Source organism: Doryrhamphus excisus, chromosome 7 (genome assembly GCF_030265055.1).
Source record: "Doryrhamphus excisus isolate RoL2022-K1 chromosome 7, RoL_Dexc_1.0, whole genome shotgun sequence".
NCBI lineage: Eukaryota > Metazoa > Chordata > Actinopteri > Syngnathiformes > Syngnathidae > Doryrhamphus > Doryrhamphus excisus.
Window position 1 is genome coordinate 15,073,258 of NC_080472.1, and position 15,760 is coordinate 15,089,017.

A 15,760-nucleotide genomic window follows, 5' to 3' on the forward strand; every position below is an offset into this window, starting at 1 on the left:
CTGTAAACATTCATTCATTTTCTACCGCTTATCCTCACGCCAGGGTCGCGAGGGTGCTGGAGCCTATCCCAGCTGTCTTCGGACAAGAGGCGGGGTATACCCTGGACTGGTTGCCAGCCAATCACAGGGCACATATAGACAAACAACCATTCACACTCACATTCATACCTATGGACAATTTGGAGTCACCAATTAACCTAGCATGTTTTTGGAATGTGGGAGGAAACCAGAGTACCTGGAGAAAACCCATGCATGCACGGGGAGAACATGCAAACGCCACACAGAGATGGCCGAGGGTGGAATTGAACTAGCTGTGAAGCCTCCTAGCTAGTGTACTGACGCTCTAAAGTATATCCAAGTTTCATTTCTATAGTATTGTCCCTTGCTGAAATATGAGGAGTACATCCCACGTTGTATTTCCCCAATGATCTTATAGTTGTACAAAGGAAGGTTGTCTATTGTTCTTGACATCACATATAGACTAACATGCAGAAAGAAAACCAAGTCCTCCAGTTGACCCTCCTCTCAACGCAATCTGCCAATTTCCATAGCAAATTAAGTCTGTTCCTATCTACACGTTCTCATATGGCAAACCATCATTTAAGGCTTTAAGCCTGCTTTGTTGGATTTTATATGTGCAAAAAATCTTTCATGTACAAAAAAACATAAAAATCCTCAGCAATGTTTACTGAGAGATGTAAATAAACAGTGTGTGAGGGAGTGAGTCATCTTTGAAAAGAATGTTCTGATGTCACACAAATGTTTATTTTTCCTGCCTATAGAGAAATAACACCCACTTGTTTCATTTCAATGTGTTTCACTCCCAGGGGAAGAGCAAAGGGGGCGAGTCAACGCCGTCGTCTTATTTAGGGGACAATGAGGTGTCAGTCACACTCAATTTGCTTCAAGGACATGATGCACTTTTTTTCTTTCTGTTGATTCTCAACTCAGAAAGGAACATCCGTGTTCCCGCCGCTGTGTTGAACACATTCATGCACAGACGCACGCTTAAATGCATACTGTACATGCCCTCCATCTTTACCTCTGATAAGAAAATCCGATGTAAACATGGACTGAGATTGATCACTGCAGTGATGGTAATGGTAACAATAATGGATGAAGAGGCTGGTGTGGGGGCTTAGGGCCTAAAAGCTAGGATAGGAGGCATTTCCTCGTGCCATGGCAACACATTACAAAAACACACTTGGAAAGGAAAACGTGAAGTGTGAGGAGAAATACGTAGATTCATGAACGATGCGTCATGTGAGGGTGGCACTTCTGATGCAGTTGCTCAATGCTAACAAGCATAACATTTGGTTATATGCAACAGTTCACATGCTAAAAATGTATACGACCGATAATAAAAAAATAGCTCCCATAACAGTACAATGGGATACTGTACTGTAGGTGGCTTAACAAGAGCAAATCAAGCCCTCCTTTTCTGTGATGTGCTGCAAACGACCTGTTGTAACGTCCCCCTGAGCTCACTTATAAACAAACATGGCGTCCATGGCATGTTCTCCCCGTGCATGCATGACTCCATGCATGCACGGGGAGAACATTCCAAAAACATGCTAGGTTAATTGGCAACTCCAAATTGTCCATAGGTATGAATGTGAGTGTGAATGGTTGTTTGTCTATATGTGCCCTGTGATTGGCTAGCGACCAGTTCAGGGTGTACCCCGCCTCTCGCCCGAAGACAGCTGGGATAGGCTCCAGCACCACCGCAACCCTCATGAGGATAAGAAAATGAATGACTTTACCGCTACCACACTACCACTTTTATTCTAGAGTGAAATAGTCCATTGTAGAATCAAACATAAGACAGACGCTACAAAGAACAAGTAATCCATCTGGAGCAAGTTCTGCACAGATGACAAACACGGGTTCCTCGAGTTTAACTGCCCTATTTGTTTATTTGTTAACGACATTGTTGCCAAACCATTTATTTGTGCACATTGATTCACTTTTGATATTACGGGGCATGTACTCAAAGTCTGTTTTATAATTTCGATAAATATATGCTGTTTTTGGAGCACGGCGGTCAGCATTCCTTGTTATTTACATCCAGTCTCCTATATTATTAGTCAGTTGGTTCGGAACCCACTAATTACATCTACTTGGGGGTTACACAGGTGTCTTCCAAATTCATCTTAAAACTGGGTCAAGTAAATGGGAAGAAGCCTTATGAAAGATCATAGTTTTATCCTTGCTAAACATCAAATCACTGCAATGTGAGTATTTTTGTCTCTATGCATTATAACATGAAGATAGAAAGTAGACATGTTCAATGGGATAGAAAAACAGAAAGCGCAACACCTTCATCTGTTACGTTGCCAACTTTTCACATCGAGGTGCACAAAGCAGGCTGGCCGCTGAAGGCAATTACCGACCGACTTGTTAGCATCAACTTGGAGGGCTTCTTGGAAGGAGCAGAGGGCTCCAGCAAAATCTAAGTAGGTCAGCTTCAGCTTTTGAGGGGCTCGTATGGTGCAAACACCCATTCTGACCCACCCCCCCTTCTCGCTGGTGGATTTAAGGGGCCTCATTAACATTTTCATAGGGGCTCTGTAGCTGTGACACCCTGGGATTACAAAGCAAATCTCTTACATGAAATAGAAACATGGAGACTCCAATCTATACAGCTCGTGAAGAGAGGATGTGACCACAACAGTAGAGAGTTGAGCAAACAGGCTGTAAAGTGCAACTTTTTTTTTTCATTCGCCTATAAAAACCCACCACTCCATTTCAAAGGCCGCTGCAGTCTCAACAATGGCTTGCAGATGTATAACCTAACGCTTATTGGAGGTAATTTAGACGTTATCTGCACACTGTAAATATGCTGTGTCTAGACACATTTGTGGGTATATTTACACAGGTACAAGTGGCTGCCTGTCGGAAGTGGGTGCGATGAAAGAAGATGAAAAATATACAGTATGTCCTGTGTATGGAAATACATTTTTTGTTGTTAAATTACCTGGTATGTTATTACTTTAGCCAAGGGGTTCTCAATTATTTTCTACATTACTTTGAAATATGTATAATTGAGAATGGGGCTGCATGGCAGACGAGTTGTTAGCATATGCAGGCCTCACAACTAGGAGACCCGAGTTCGATTCCACCCTCGGCCATCTCGGTGTGGAGTTTGCATGTTCTCCCCGTGCATACGTGGATTTTCTCTGGGTATTCCGGTTTCCTCCCACATTCCAAAAACATGCTAGGTTAATTGGCGACTCCAAATTGTCCATAGGTATGAATGTGAGTGTGAATGGTTGTTTGTCTATATGTGCCCAGTGATTGGCTGGCGACCAGTCCAGGGTGTACCCCGCCTCTCACCCCAAGACAGCTGGGGTAGGCTCCAGCATTCCCTGCGACCCTCGTGAGGATAAGCGGTAGAAAATGAATGAATTGAGAACCTGCTAATATAAATGTATTTATCTGTACAAGCCACCGTATGAGTTGCTGGCACCAGCATTCTGCATACAGACACCTGATTGAACTTAAAATGAAAACAAATAAAATGAGCTGAAAAAACACCATTAGTCTCATTTGTAAGTCATTCCATTTGTAGCTACTGCTTGTTGGGCCATAAAAAATGTCTGAAAATTTTTGTTTCCCTTCAATATTGCAGAGAAATATTTGTATTTCATTCCAGCATTAATTGTCCCCTGAGAAGACGCAAAATGTGAGGGGTTTACTCACTTTTATGAGCGACTACATGTGTTATACATATGAATAACATTCCATACCTGGTCCACTCGGATCTCATACTCCCCATTCAGCTTCTTGCCTCTAAAATACTTGGCCCTGCAAGCAAACAGAAGACACCCTTTCAGACTTACAAACAATAAAGCATCATTTAAAATCACAAACCATTTAATGAGGTAGTTAACCAAAAACATTGCATAAACCGATGCCAAAGAGTACTGTGTCATGCACGTAACACTCTCCTATGAGTCATAACAAGCTCCAAAAATATCCTTTTGTTTATTTGACTTAAGGAGACATTTAAACAGACCTTCCTAAATACCTTGCAAGCTCACATTTTCCGTGATTAGACGCTGTGGCCTTAATATCAACATAGCACGTGCATGGAAATATGCTACGGTGTGCTGTCATAAAGAAACAGCAGTTATTCGCATCCAATGTGTACACCTTGACATAATTTGACATAAAGTTATTTGTGTCGTTTTGTGTTTAGAGCCACGTTGTGTCCCAGTACTCAGAGGGTCTCAGCATTGAACCCCTCGCAGCCGTGGGACCATCAACAATCTGTCAAGAGCTCCAGGCTAGATATGCGACTATATCAGAGGATCTCCCCTCCATGTTGGAGGCCTTCAGTCACTGGGACAAGCTGTTTGGGATTTGGCTGGCGGCAAAATAAGTTTTCCCTTACATTTTTCTTTTTAATCCTCCACGTGTCTTCTCCATGCCCTTACATCTGTCCTTTAAGATGCAGTCATTACCCTTCATTATGGTCGCTGAGGGGGATCTCTTCGTGAACATATCCCAGCTGTTGCGACTTAAATGTTTAAAATCTCCAGCCGTCTCATTCTGTGTCATTTTGGAAGCAGTGAATCTTCAAACATAACCGACCTACATACTACACTTGCAGTGCCCCCGGTCACCTTGGCCCACCACAGTCAAGGGAGCGTGCGGCCGATCCCGAAGGCTCATTGGCCAAATACGACTGGTATGCGTTTCAAGATATTGCAAAATGTGTCGTCACTCTGAGTGATCGCTTTAATTTACAAGGCGCTGGGCTTTGCACATGTTCACGTGTAAACATTCAGAGGTCCGGAATTTCCTTCTCTCTTGTGCCCACACCCGCTATGTCAACTCCACTGCTTTTTATATGCACCAGGAGAATATATTCCTCGTTTTGCATAAAGGTTCATGCACAAGTCAATGAATAATGAGAGTTTTTATATTTTTATGACTTATAGTGATTACAAATCTACAACAATTCTTTCACTGATGTCATCCTATACTACAGCTACGACTCTATTGGGATAGTGCACACTCTTTCAGTCTGCAATCTAAGCATCCTGGGCTTTCTTTAAAAAAAAAACAAACATAATTAATCAGCAATACTTAAACACTTTTTTCAAACAAGTCCGTCACAGCTGCAGCTCTCCAGGTGTGTGTGGGACAAGAAGAAAAGCTCTGACTGGCTTGGCGCCACCCGTTAGTTTGCATGTATTCATTCATTCATTCATTTTCTACCCCTTTGCTCACGAAGGTCGCGGGGGTGCTGGAGCCTATCCCAGCTGTCTTCGGGCGAGAGGCGGGGTACACCCTGGACTGGTGGCCAGCCAAGGGCACAGGGCACATATAGACAAACAACCATTCACACTCACATTCATACCTATGGACAATTTGGAGTCGCCAATTAACCTAGCATGTTTTTGGAATGTGGGAAGAAACCAGAGTACCCGGAGAAAACCCACGCATGCACGGGGAGAACATGCAAACGCCACACAGAGATGGCCGAGGGTACAATTGAACTCGGGTCTCCTCGCTGTGACGCCTGCGTGCTAACCACTCGTCCGCCGTGCAGCCACATGTATAAATCATCCATCCATTTTCCATACGGTTTGTCCCCATTAGGGTCACGGGTGAGCTGGAGCTTATCCCAGCTGACTTGGGGTGAGAGGCAAGGTACACCAGATATAAACAAAACATCCATTCACACCTCTCTGATTAGCCTAGCATGAATGTTTTGGGGATGTGGGAGGAAGCCGAAGTCCCCGGGGAAAACCCAAGCACGCACAGGGACAACATATATCACACGCAGGGATTCCAACTTGTGACTGTGAGACCAACTTTGTAAACACTACGTGACCATGGAGTCTTCAGCTGTCCTATGTTTGGGTCATAGCGTAATCCTGTGCACAAAGCCTTGCAGCAAATGTAAACAATAAAGACAGTTGGTACACTTCCACCCCCGTCCTGTAGGTGGTGGTACTGCACATTAATTACAAACTGATAGTGATGACCTTACTATATGTTTTCATTCTTTTTAAATACCTCGTTAGTTTTAAAGCAGTGTTTTCAGCTTCGTGTATGTGCAACGGTGTTCAGCTGTTCAGTGAATTCCACCAAGCAGTGAAAACATTTCCAGAGAAAGTCCCAATCGGCCTATGTGACGCTAGTATCATTCAAAGCCCAGTGCAAACAGATGGACAGCTCCTTGGCATCGCATTTTGCATCTTGTCCCAGGAGAGACGGATAACAAGTGCGGCAGAGACGTAAGGGGCAAGAAAAGGAGGGATTGTTGGTGGCGGCGACGGCGACGATGCTCTTTGAGACTTTGCATCAGTGCTGTGTACTGCTTTTGTGTGCCAGTCATTGCTGGAGGCCAGGTTTGTCAGGACGGAGCAGAGTTTCCACAGAGACCCAAGCCTCTCTGCTGGAATGCCCAGGGGGAAATTCAGCCCTGAGGCTTAGAGCAATGGATGTTCACCGTGCCTTCTAGTTAACACAGGTCAGAGGAATTCAGATTCATTGGCAGTAACATCAATATACTGTCAGAATTACAATTTCATCCTACTTTGTGTGCATCAACACGAAGGCAACATTACATTTCTTTGACATGACAAGAGCCTTCTTATAGCATACTTAGTTACTCTGCCTGTTTCCTGAAAAAAAGTCCTAAAAGCAGGTTTCACATTGTCCTCACAGCAAACAGTATGACAGAAAAAAACAACATGACACAGACACGTTGCCAAAGCAGCAGCCAAATATTTGTCCCCCTTTTATTTACGACTTGCCCTTGTCTCAGAGTATTGGAGCAGCATTAAACATTCGGTTAAAACATATAGTGCATTGTTTACATGTAAAAAAAGGACATATTACTTACTTACTGAAGCAGTACTTATTTGTCAAGTATTTTGAAGTTGGCTGAGCTTTATGTGCAAAGGAACCAAGCCTAGCACACAAACATGACTATGAGGTGGAATCTAATTGATAGATTTACAGTATAGTGCTTAGAACAAAATATTTTTTTCCAAAGTATTTGAAAAAACTGCGCCAATAAAGCCTCAAATAAAAAGCATTAAATGTCTAAGCTTGTGTTAAATAATACAAAATAAAACACAAAGTGAAGTTGGTCGCTAAGCTGTTAATTCACTAATGGCCACAATAGGAGCAGTTCATGAGAAAACTAAAACTACTGGATAAAACTATTTCCCACAAGACTCAATAGAGCCTCAAAGTCTATCCCACAGTACCATCTACTGGCCGGAGAGTTTCGCTGCAAGACCAATACGCTTTATGGGCTTTATAGTTACGTAGCAGCGTTTGTGAGGCTTTAGATGAACAACAGCACCGCCATGTGGTTATATATGGAACAACATGAGTGTTACCTGGCTCAATGATGTAAAAAAAAGACCTCTATAAAAACAAAAATATGAAAACTTACTTCTCCTGAATAGTCAATATTCATCTCCTTTGAACATTAGATGTATTTCACAAAAAGGTCAGTAATGGGTTCTTCCGGCCGGTGGTGGTGTTCTTATATAATTTTTTGTTTCACAAAATGTAATTTGGAGTTCCTGTGGTCGATCACATAGACCTTGTTCCGGTCAGTGATTCCCGCTAAAGAAGGACGGTCCCTAGGAGAGGATGAATGTGTTATGTTATGCTCCTCGGATGGACGATGATCCTCTGACAAGTCATTTCAGAAACACTGAGGTGTGATGAGGAAGAGCAAACCCCGCGGGTATTTCACCCAGGCGGCTGAGAGCCTCGCAGAGGGGAGTTAGTCTTCCTTTCTTAAAAAAGCTCGTCTTGGTGCTCATGATATGGCTGTCAGTGGGGTGGATTAATTTAGAGATCATTTTTAAACCTGGGCTTGATCCCCGTTGAGCCTTTAGCTACTGCACGTAATGATCCCTGCTGATGATTAATTCAAGGGCTTGAAATGGCGACTAACACATCAGCAGAGGTTGAGGCTCCCCCGCTGATGGCGGGCTACAAAATAGCTATTCATGAAAAGGAAGAGTGGTTTTATTGATTCGAAGAGGCAAATGTGATAAACGAACTGCTGTGTGCCTTCAATGGAAGAGAAGCTCAATGTATATATTGGATCTCGTATCCTGTCAGTACCTGTTTGCATTTTAATTTGCCTTCATTACTAATCAAAACAAACTAAAGAAATCACATAAGAGGGAGTGACATGACCCAATTTCTGGCAGAATATTGATGTATAACACCCCCTCATTCTAATAGCTTATAAAGGCGAGGGAAGTGGTGTTTATATATTATTGTGATAGAATTTGCAGTACTGCATCATAGCGAGAGATGTTGCGATGCATTTTCTAAAAAGTAAAAATATGATGTAATAGTACTCACCAGTCTGTGTGCTGATCATCAATGACCAACAGGATCTTAGGTTTGCGGACAACAGGCTTGGCGGGCTGACTGCTCCCTGTTGGAGCGCCCTCAGTGGCCGCCGCCGCCGCTGCTGACTTAGCATGTGCGGCAGCTGCGACATTCTGCGCCATCTGGGCGCTCTTCACCACACTGGAGAAAGAACTGAGGAAGCTGCCTGTCCCTGCGGCGGAGCTTGGAGCCGGGCCCTGAGTCTGGGTTGGGAAGGCAGGGGGCTGTCGCCTCTCTGTGGCCGGGGAGGCCGGAGAGGAGGTGGATGAACCTGGAGGGGTTGGCCTCTGCAGATCCATCATGTAGCCGTTGGGGAGGTTGGCCACAAAGCTGCTGTCTGACAGGCGCCGGCGAAGGTAGTTCATGGTGACGGGGCTGGTGGGTCGGTCAGGCCAAAGGAGGTGTTGTGGAAAAGTCCTTTGAAGGAAATAAACAGTTAATAAAATAGGAAGGTCGTAAAATTCAGCTTAATACTGTATTTATCTAATAAGCACCTTACTCTCAATACATGAATGAACAAAACCTTAAGACATACACTCACATTCTGCTCTGTAGATTGGAACTAGATGGTAATGCATAATAATAATAATAATAATAAATTTTATTTGCATGGTGCTTTTCAAAATACTCAAAGACACTTTACAGAAAAATGGAGTTGAATAAAAACAAGTAAACAGTGTAAAAGATATGTTAAAATACAACATTCATTCGTTAATACACAGTTAAAACAAGAGTAAAAGCGGGGCGGGGCACAGCAGTCAGGTATAAAAAGTTAGACATTAAAAACAGATTTAGAGAGGTGGGTTTTTTGTTGTTTTTTGAAACTGGGAAGGTCAGGGCAAGCACGGAGTGAATGGGGCAAAGAGTTCCAGAAGGTGGGGGCAGCGATGGAGAAGGCTGTGTCACCCCAGGTTCGGAGCTTGATCTTACAGGGGAGTGCCAGGAGGTTGGAGTCTGAGGAGCGAAGGGGACGCGGGGGATTGTGTAGATGGAGGAGGTCTGTGAGATATGGGGGGGTCAAATCGTAGAGGTCTTTGTAGGTTATGAGAACTTTGAAGTGAATGCGTTGGGGAACGGGAAGCCAGTGGAGGTTTTGGAGGACAGAGGTAATGTGTTGACGGGAGCGGGTGGAGGTGAGGAGGCGGGCAGCGGAGTTCTGAATATATTGTAGTTTGTTGAGTGTTTTGGAAGGTGTACCGTAGAGAATACTGTTGCAGTAGTCAATTCTGGTTGTGATGAATGCACGGATCAGGGATTCAGCGGCAGAGAATGTAAGTGATGGACGCAGTCAGGCTATGTTCTTAAGATGGAAAAATGCAGTCCGGGTTAACTGTTTGATGTGGGGTTCAAATGAAAGAAGAAAGTGGAGCAAAGGCAACTTTCTGTCTTTAAACCAGGCAGTCCACACGACTATATGGTGCAGTTCAGTTGCACTATTTCCAATCCATCAGTCCAAAATGTGACTACTTGGAATTACCCCCAGGCTTCATACATACACTATGTTGAATGCCGTTACCACACAGGGGATGGCAGCTATGATATTGCTTATCCTTATTTGCATAGGAATGGGTTACCCTGTGCATGCTGAGGGAATAAAACTCAGCATTAATGACTTGAAGTTGGAGTGCAGATTCACAGCGCTGTTGTTTGTGGAGCAGACAGAAGCCTCTGGGTGGAATGAAAACAGTTATATAACATGTGGAAGCCAACGCGGCGGAGAGGAACGAGACGAGCCCAACCCCAAACCTGATTAAAACAACACTGATATCACATTAAATGACGTTTGCATGTGAGTGCACATTTCGTATTGAAGGGGGGGGGGGGCTGGGTTGTATGTTTGCAGCAATGTTTTTGTAGGGAAGCCCCTGTAAGATTGGAATAACATTTGGCAAATGCTACATCTGCACAATGTGCTGCCATGTGGAGAATGCTTCTGCCAGGGGAACAGCTGGGGGCCAGAATCTGTTCCACTTGGGCCTGAACTCTTATTGTACACTTTTGAGTTACCTTGTTTGGCTGCAAGAGAGGAGCTCAATATGAGAAACACCTCTCAGTTTGATGCAGTGCAGTGCAAACTAGAACCATGCACAATCATCATCATACCTGTCAGACCGGGTCTAACAAAACTTTGCATTGCATTGCAATTTTGTTGCTTTGAATTGAATTAGGTGGCAAGGTCGGGGTCAATACAAAAAGCACCTATAATGCAAAAACCAAAGGAACATGAGGGCCATTCTAACTTTTTATACATTGCTTGAACTTTGCAAAAAGGCTTAAAAAAAGACACCGCTTTGTGTTATTATTAGCTATTAAGATCAACATTTCACTTTTTTGCTCTATTTTTCTGTTTTTTTATGCTTAACTTTGTTTCTACAATGGGCTGCACGGTGACGAGTGGTTAGCACACAGGCCTCACAGCTAGAAGACCGGAGTTCAATTCCGGAGTTTGCATGTTCTTCCCGTGCATGCGTGGGTTTCCGGGTTCCCTCCCATATTCCATATGCTAGGTTAATTGGCGACTCCAAATTGTCCATAGGTATGAATGTGAGTGAGAATGGTTGTTTGTCTATATGTGCCCTGTGATTGGCTGGCGACCAGTCCAGGGTGCACCCTGCCTCTTGCCCGCTGGGATAGGCTCCAGCACCCCTGCGACCCTCATGAGGATAAGCAACAGAAAATGTGTTACTACAATGTGCTGCTGGCCTATAAAAAAGGAGCAGGACACATTTTGGACACCCCTGGTCTAAACAGTACCTTGAGACTCTATTTTTAACAGTTTACACTCAAAAAATGAGAATAAAGAGGAGTCACAAGGCCACCTCACTACCTGTGATCCCATCAGGCAGAAATGCATGAGCTCTCCATCTCTACACGATGCCCTTCCTGCACATCCACATCTACATAATCCAATGGCTGCTGGTGATAAGAGGTTCAGAAAAAGAAACTTGGATGATCCATCTATTTTGGACCATAAGAACATGCTTGCTTACAACCGCAGCTATAATAACAGGCTTTGTTCGCTAATAACGTAGAAGAAGCAGAGTAGCGCCACCCCAGTGTGTTGGATCCCTGCTGATGACCGTGTGTGCCTTCCTCTTTTAGGAATTTGTCGTTTTCTTGTGAAAGATATGGCGCGAGGCCTCTCCGGTCGATTTGTCGTTTGCGTCATCAAACAGATGGCCCTGTGTGACTTTACATTTGAAAGCGTGACACTAATTACCAGAGGACCGAATATACAGCGAACATGTATATTCATGACCTGCAATCTCATCAGTATGATTTACATCTTTTACCCAATTTACACAGCCTGAATAGCAATGAAAATCAGCATACTTATTTATGAATGTAGAATATGCTGTAGATGAGGGTGCACGGCTTTTTATGACCCGAGTGTGCAGTGCGGCACAATTTTTATGTTGAGTTATACAGGACAGGGAAGAACAAGGTGAAAATGCACCACTAAAAAGTCTACTTTATTGACAGGTTGATGCTGGAGGGGAGGCGGCCATTCAACCCACAATTTATAATATAGCATAAATTATAACCGCCGAAAATTGTGGACTTAATGAAAAGGTCGCAGTCATCGAATGACCAAAGAATTTCCCTCCCTAACTCGGCCATTTGACTCCGTAAAGCATCCACATGTTAGTGACTGATTCTCTGTGAAGAATGGATACTGGAACGTTTAGAGTTGGGACACTATAGACAGATTCCGACCAAGAAATCCTTTAACCAGCTTTATTATGTGTTCTCCTCTCATTTCGTGTGGAAGTGGTAAGTTATTGGCTTCTTTACCCCCCCCCCACCCCCCCCCACACACACACAGTTTGAAACACTTTAAGTTTGGAGAGGCTTTCCAGTTAGCCCAGTAGCTAGCTATGCTAGAAACAGCCATCCCTGCTGTGACCTCAGCAAAGGGATGTAAACAAAGAATAATAGCATAAAAGTGACTATTAGGGCTCTAATAATGTTAAAACCCGCATTCAGAAAGTTATAGACATGTTTTCTATGCTCACGCTTTAAGTTTCTCCCCCAGTGACACCGGAGCAGTCGAACGTGGCTTTTATTATTCATGACAGTCTGAGCTGAGGGTTCAGGAGCAAAACCAGTCAGAGGCGAAAGAGAGAGAGAGAGAGATGAAATTAGAGATAGTGTTTGACCTGTCTTTTAGCAGGAGTATTCCTGAGTAATGTGGAGTAATTCCACATTTAAAATAAAACACGGCCCACCTACTAGCTGACAGGTAGTGAGGAAATGGTAAAACAATAGTTTCTAGAGGTAGGCAAGAATCAATGCAACACTGGCCCATACAGATCTTCCAACCACAGTGGAATTGCTTTTGATGTGTGTATTGATTTGAGTAACACCCTTAACCATCCTTGGGTGAAGTACTTTATTTATACTCTCCTGAAAAGAATTTGAAATTCTGCTTTCCACATTACATTGTTTGGTGATCTCCAACGTAATTTGGATTTGCTACAGTGGAACCTTCACTTTCCAAGTGAAATGCTCCTGAGATTTTACAATAGCGAATATGAACATTTACAGGAAAATATGTCTCTGAAGAAAGGCAATGTATCAGATAGCTTTTTCTTTAAAGGAGCAGCCTCAACACGAGATATCAGCGCACAGAGGACAGTTGAGTTTGCTGATGTTGTTTTGGCGCGGTTCGGCCAACAGTAGCCAGGTATGTTTTGGCAACAATGTTACGATATAATCTTTATTAGGGGTGTCACGACACACCCAACTCATGAGACTAGACAAAGCATGAGATTTTGACCACAAAAAAATCTCATGCAAAACAATGCAGTTGCTTTTTGAAATGTTTATTGTGCCATAAATTGACACATAAAGATATCATTGTCTACATTTTTTTAAACCCAATAAGTCACTGTTATGATAATATATAATAATAATAATAAGACAGCTCACTGTTTTTCTCTTCATATATTTATGTCAGCGCTGCCCAGCTGTCCTTTCATATTTATAATTTTTAAAGGGGACCTGTTGTGCTTTTTCCACTTTTCTGACTGAAAATGTAGTTAGAATGTTTTATTCCCGTGTTAAAAACCATGCCAAAGTTTCAGATAAAGTTTGGAAGTGAGGCCTGAAAGAAGTTTGGGATGGCTCAAAATGCTGAGTTTCAAAAGGTGTGGTAAAACGCTTTGTGATGTCACAGTGGGGCGGACTTCCTTATATGGTTCACAGTTTAGGAAGCACTTTGGCCCGGTGACCAATCCCGGAGGCGGGCCTTGGGTGGAATAAATTAAAAGAGACCATTTTGGCAGGAAGCACAAATCAAAGTTCTGCATAATTGAGTTTTCTGTGTGGGTTATTGTGTGTTGCTGCGCTATAGGAGACCACAACTCAATACAAAGGGTTGATAAATAATCATAATAGGTTTCCTTTAGGGCGGCACGGTAGTCAAGTGGTTAGCGCGCAGACCTCACAGCTAGGAGACCAGGGTTCAATTCCACCCTCGGCCATGAATGTGAGTGTGAATGGTTGTTTGTCTATATGTGCCCTGTGATTGGCTGGCAACCAGTCCAGGGTGTACCCCGCCTCTCGCCCAAAGACAGCTGGGATAGGCTTCAGCACCCCCCGCGACCCTCGTGAGGAAAAAGCAGTAGAAAATGAATGAATGAATGAATGAATGAGGTTTCCTTTAAAAGAGCTAAGTTGTATTGTCATCCTCAAAACTAAGGTAAAAAAAATGTTGGTTCACCAATACTTGTGGTTAACTTCTTTTTGCACTGTGAATTAAAAATGATATAAAGTGCGCCTTGACTCGAGTTCAAGACTTTTTACACTTGTGACTATAGATATGATACTTCCTTAACCCAAACAAATCATAGACGACCCAGAACAGATTGTGTTGGACCTCACAGCATTGGCCTCAGATTCTTGCCTTAGCTTGATGCGTACAGTCAGCCTAAAAGCCGATTTGTAGGATCACTATGAACTTCCTGCTGTTTTTAAACTTCCTTTCATACCACGCACCTCCGACTATGTTCTCTGCAAATGAAAGTAGTCAGGTTGTATAGTAATTCGATGTGGTCGCCAAGCAACCCCACTCTTTAAGTCATTTATGGCTTTAAGACACAACAGAAGCACAGCGAGACGACATGCTCGACAAACAGTGACGTTAACACCGTGACAAATTGTGTCTGTAATGCCCTGTCACCTGACTGATGTGAGTCAGTAGATTAAAAAGAGCATCTGTCGAGATTTCCATGGAGATCTTAATGTGAGTATAAGAATCATTTTGAAAATCCTTAACTTCCACTATGGTACTGACTCTGCAAGCAGCCATCCTTATTCTAGGACCAGCCTGTGTGTCGTGGGAGGTTGTGTGAAAGTCTGCTGCTTATTTTGAATCGCAGCGAGGCTTGCGAAGCTGTTATTTCAGAGTGTGAAAATATACTCTCAACTTCTCACCGTCCTCATTGCATGTTTCGAACCAAAACTTCAGAGGTAAAAAAAAAAAGTATCTTTCAGGAGCTAAATCTGAAAGTACTACTCACTCCAGGAGGATTCAGGAAGTCATCCCTGAGCTGAGAACTCTGACAAGTGCAGTGACAGAACACTCGAGGCGCCAGAACACTGGTGAGCTGGTGAGGCACGGCCAAGTCATCAGCCTCCTCTGTGACCTCACCGTGCTTCTCAAGGCAGACGCCAAACTCAGATGCACAGGCAGGGGCGAGAAAACAACCACTGCAGAGATTAGATAACTCCGAAAACTCCATTCAGAAGGGAAAGAGGAGGTAAAAATCAGTGCAGCAAAACAATACAATGCAACCACGATGCAGGCCTCCAGCAAGGCTAATCGGGTTTATTTTGGATGAGCACTAAATGTACACCTTCAGATACATACCGCTCTGATGTTGTAATTATAGCCAGGGCGTTAATTCACCAGAACTGAGAGGGCGTCATTTGTAAACAGGCAGTAAATGGAGACAGCCAATATAGCCATAGCCTAACATTTTTGGACAGACCTAAATAGTCTGCTTCAATAACAGAAAGTAAATTCATCTCCAAAAGGGGGAGTGCTACAAAAAAATTTGGGAACCCCCCCCGATGGCTTGATGAATCCAAAGAAAATAATTGTTGAATAGAGGATTAGTTGAGGTATTTACGATATAGTTTAGATAGATCACCAAGATGAACGCTGTAAGAAATTTATAAAAATGAAAAAAATATATATTAAAAAAGTACAAATAAATCCTATATTGCTTTTGCAACTAGGGACGTAAAGTCAGTTGAGATGAAGCAAAGATGCCAACAAGTCACTTGACACCACCTGTCTTCCAATTGAGGGATGGGAGAATCTCTCTTTGAATGTTCTGAACCCCTGTTTTCATCCCTGTGGAGAGAG

At 43.2% G+C, this 15,760-nt stretch overlaps 1 protein-coding gene across 3 annotated transcripts in view; it reads right to left on the reverse strand.

Moving 5' to 3' along the window:
• LOC131131869 (synapsin-3-like) overlaps window positions 1-15,760 on the reverse strand; it is an 81,172-nt gene that overhangs the window by 62,166 nt on the left and 3,246 nt on the right. For all 3 annotated transcript variants that reach the window (XM_058076853.1, XM_058076852.1, XM_058076855.1), the window contains exons 2-3: window positions 8,356-8,802; window positions 3,750-3,807 (exon numbers count right to left, since the gene is read on the reverse strand). In XM_058076853.1, coding sequence (XP_057932836.1) covers window positions 3,750-3,807; window positions 8,356-8,750 — 453 coding nt within the window. In that variant the 5' untranslated portion in view covers window positions 8,751-8,802. The remainder of the gene's footprint in view (window positions 1-3,749; window positions 3,808-8,355; window positions 8,803-15,760) is intronic.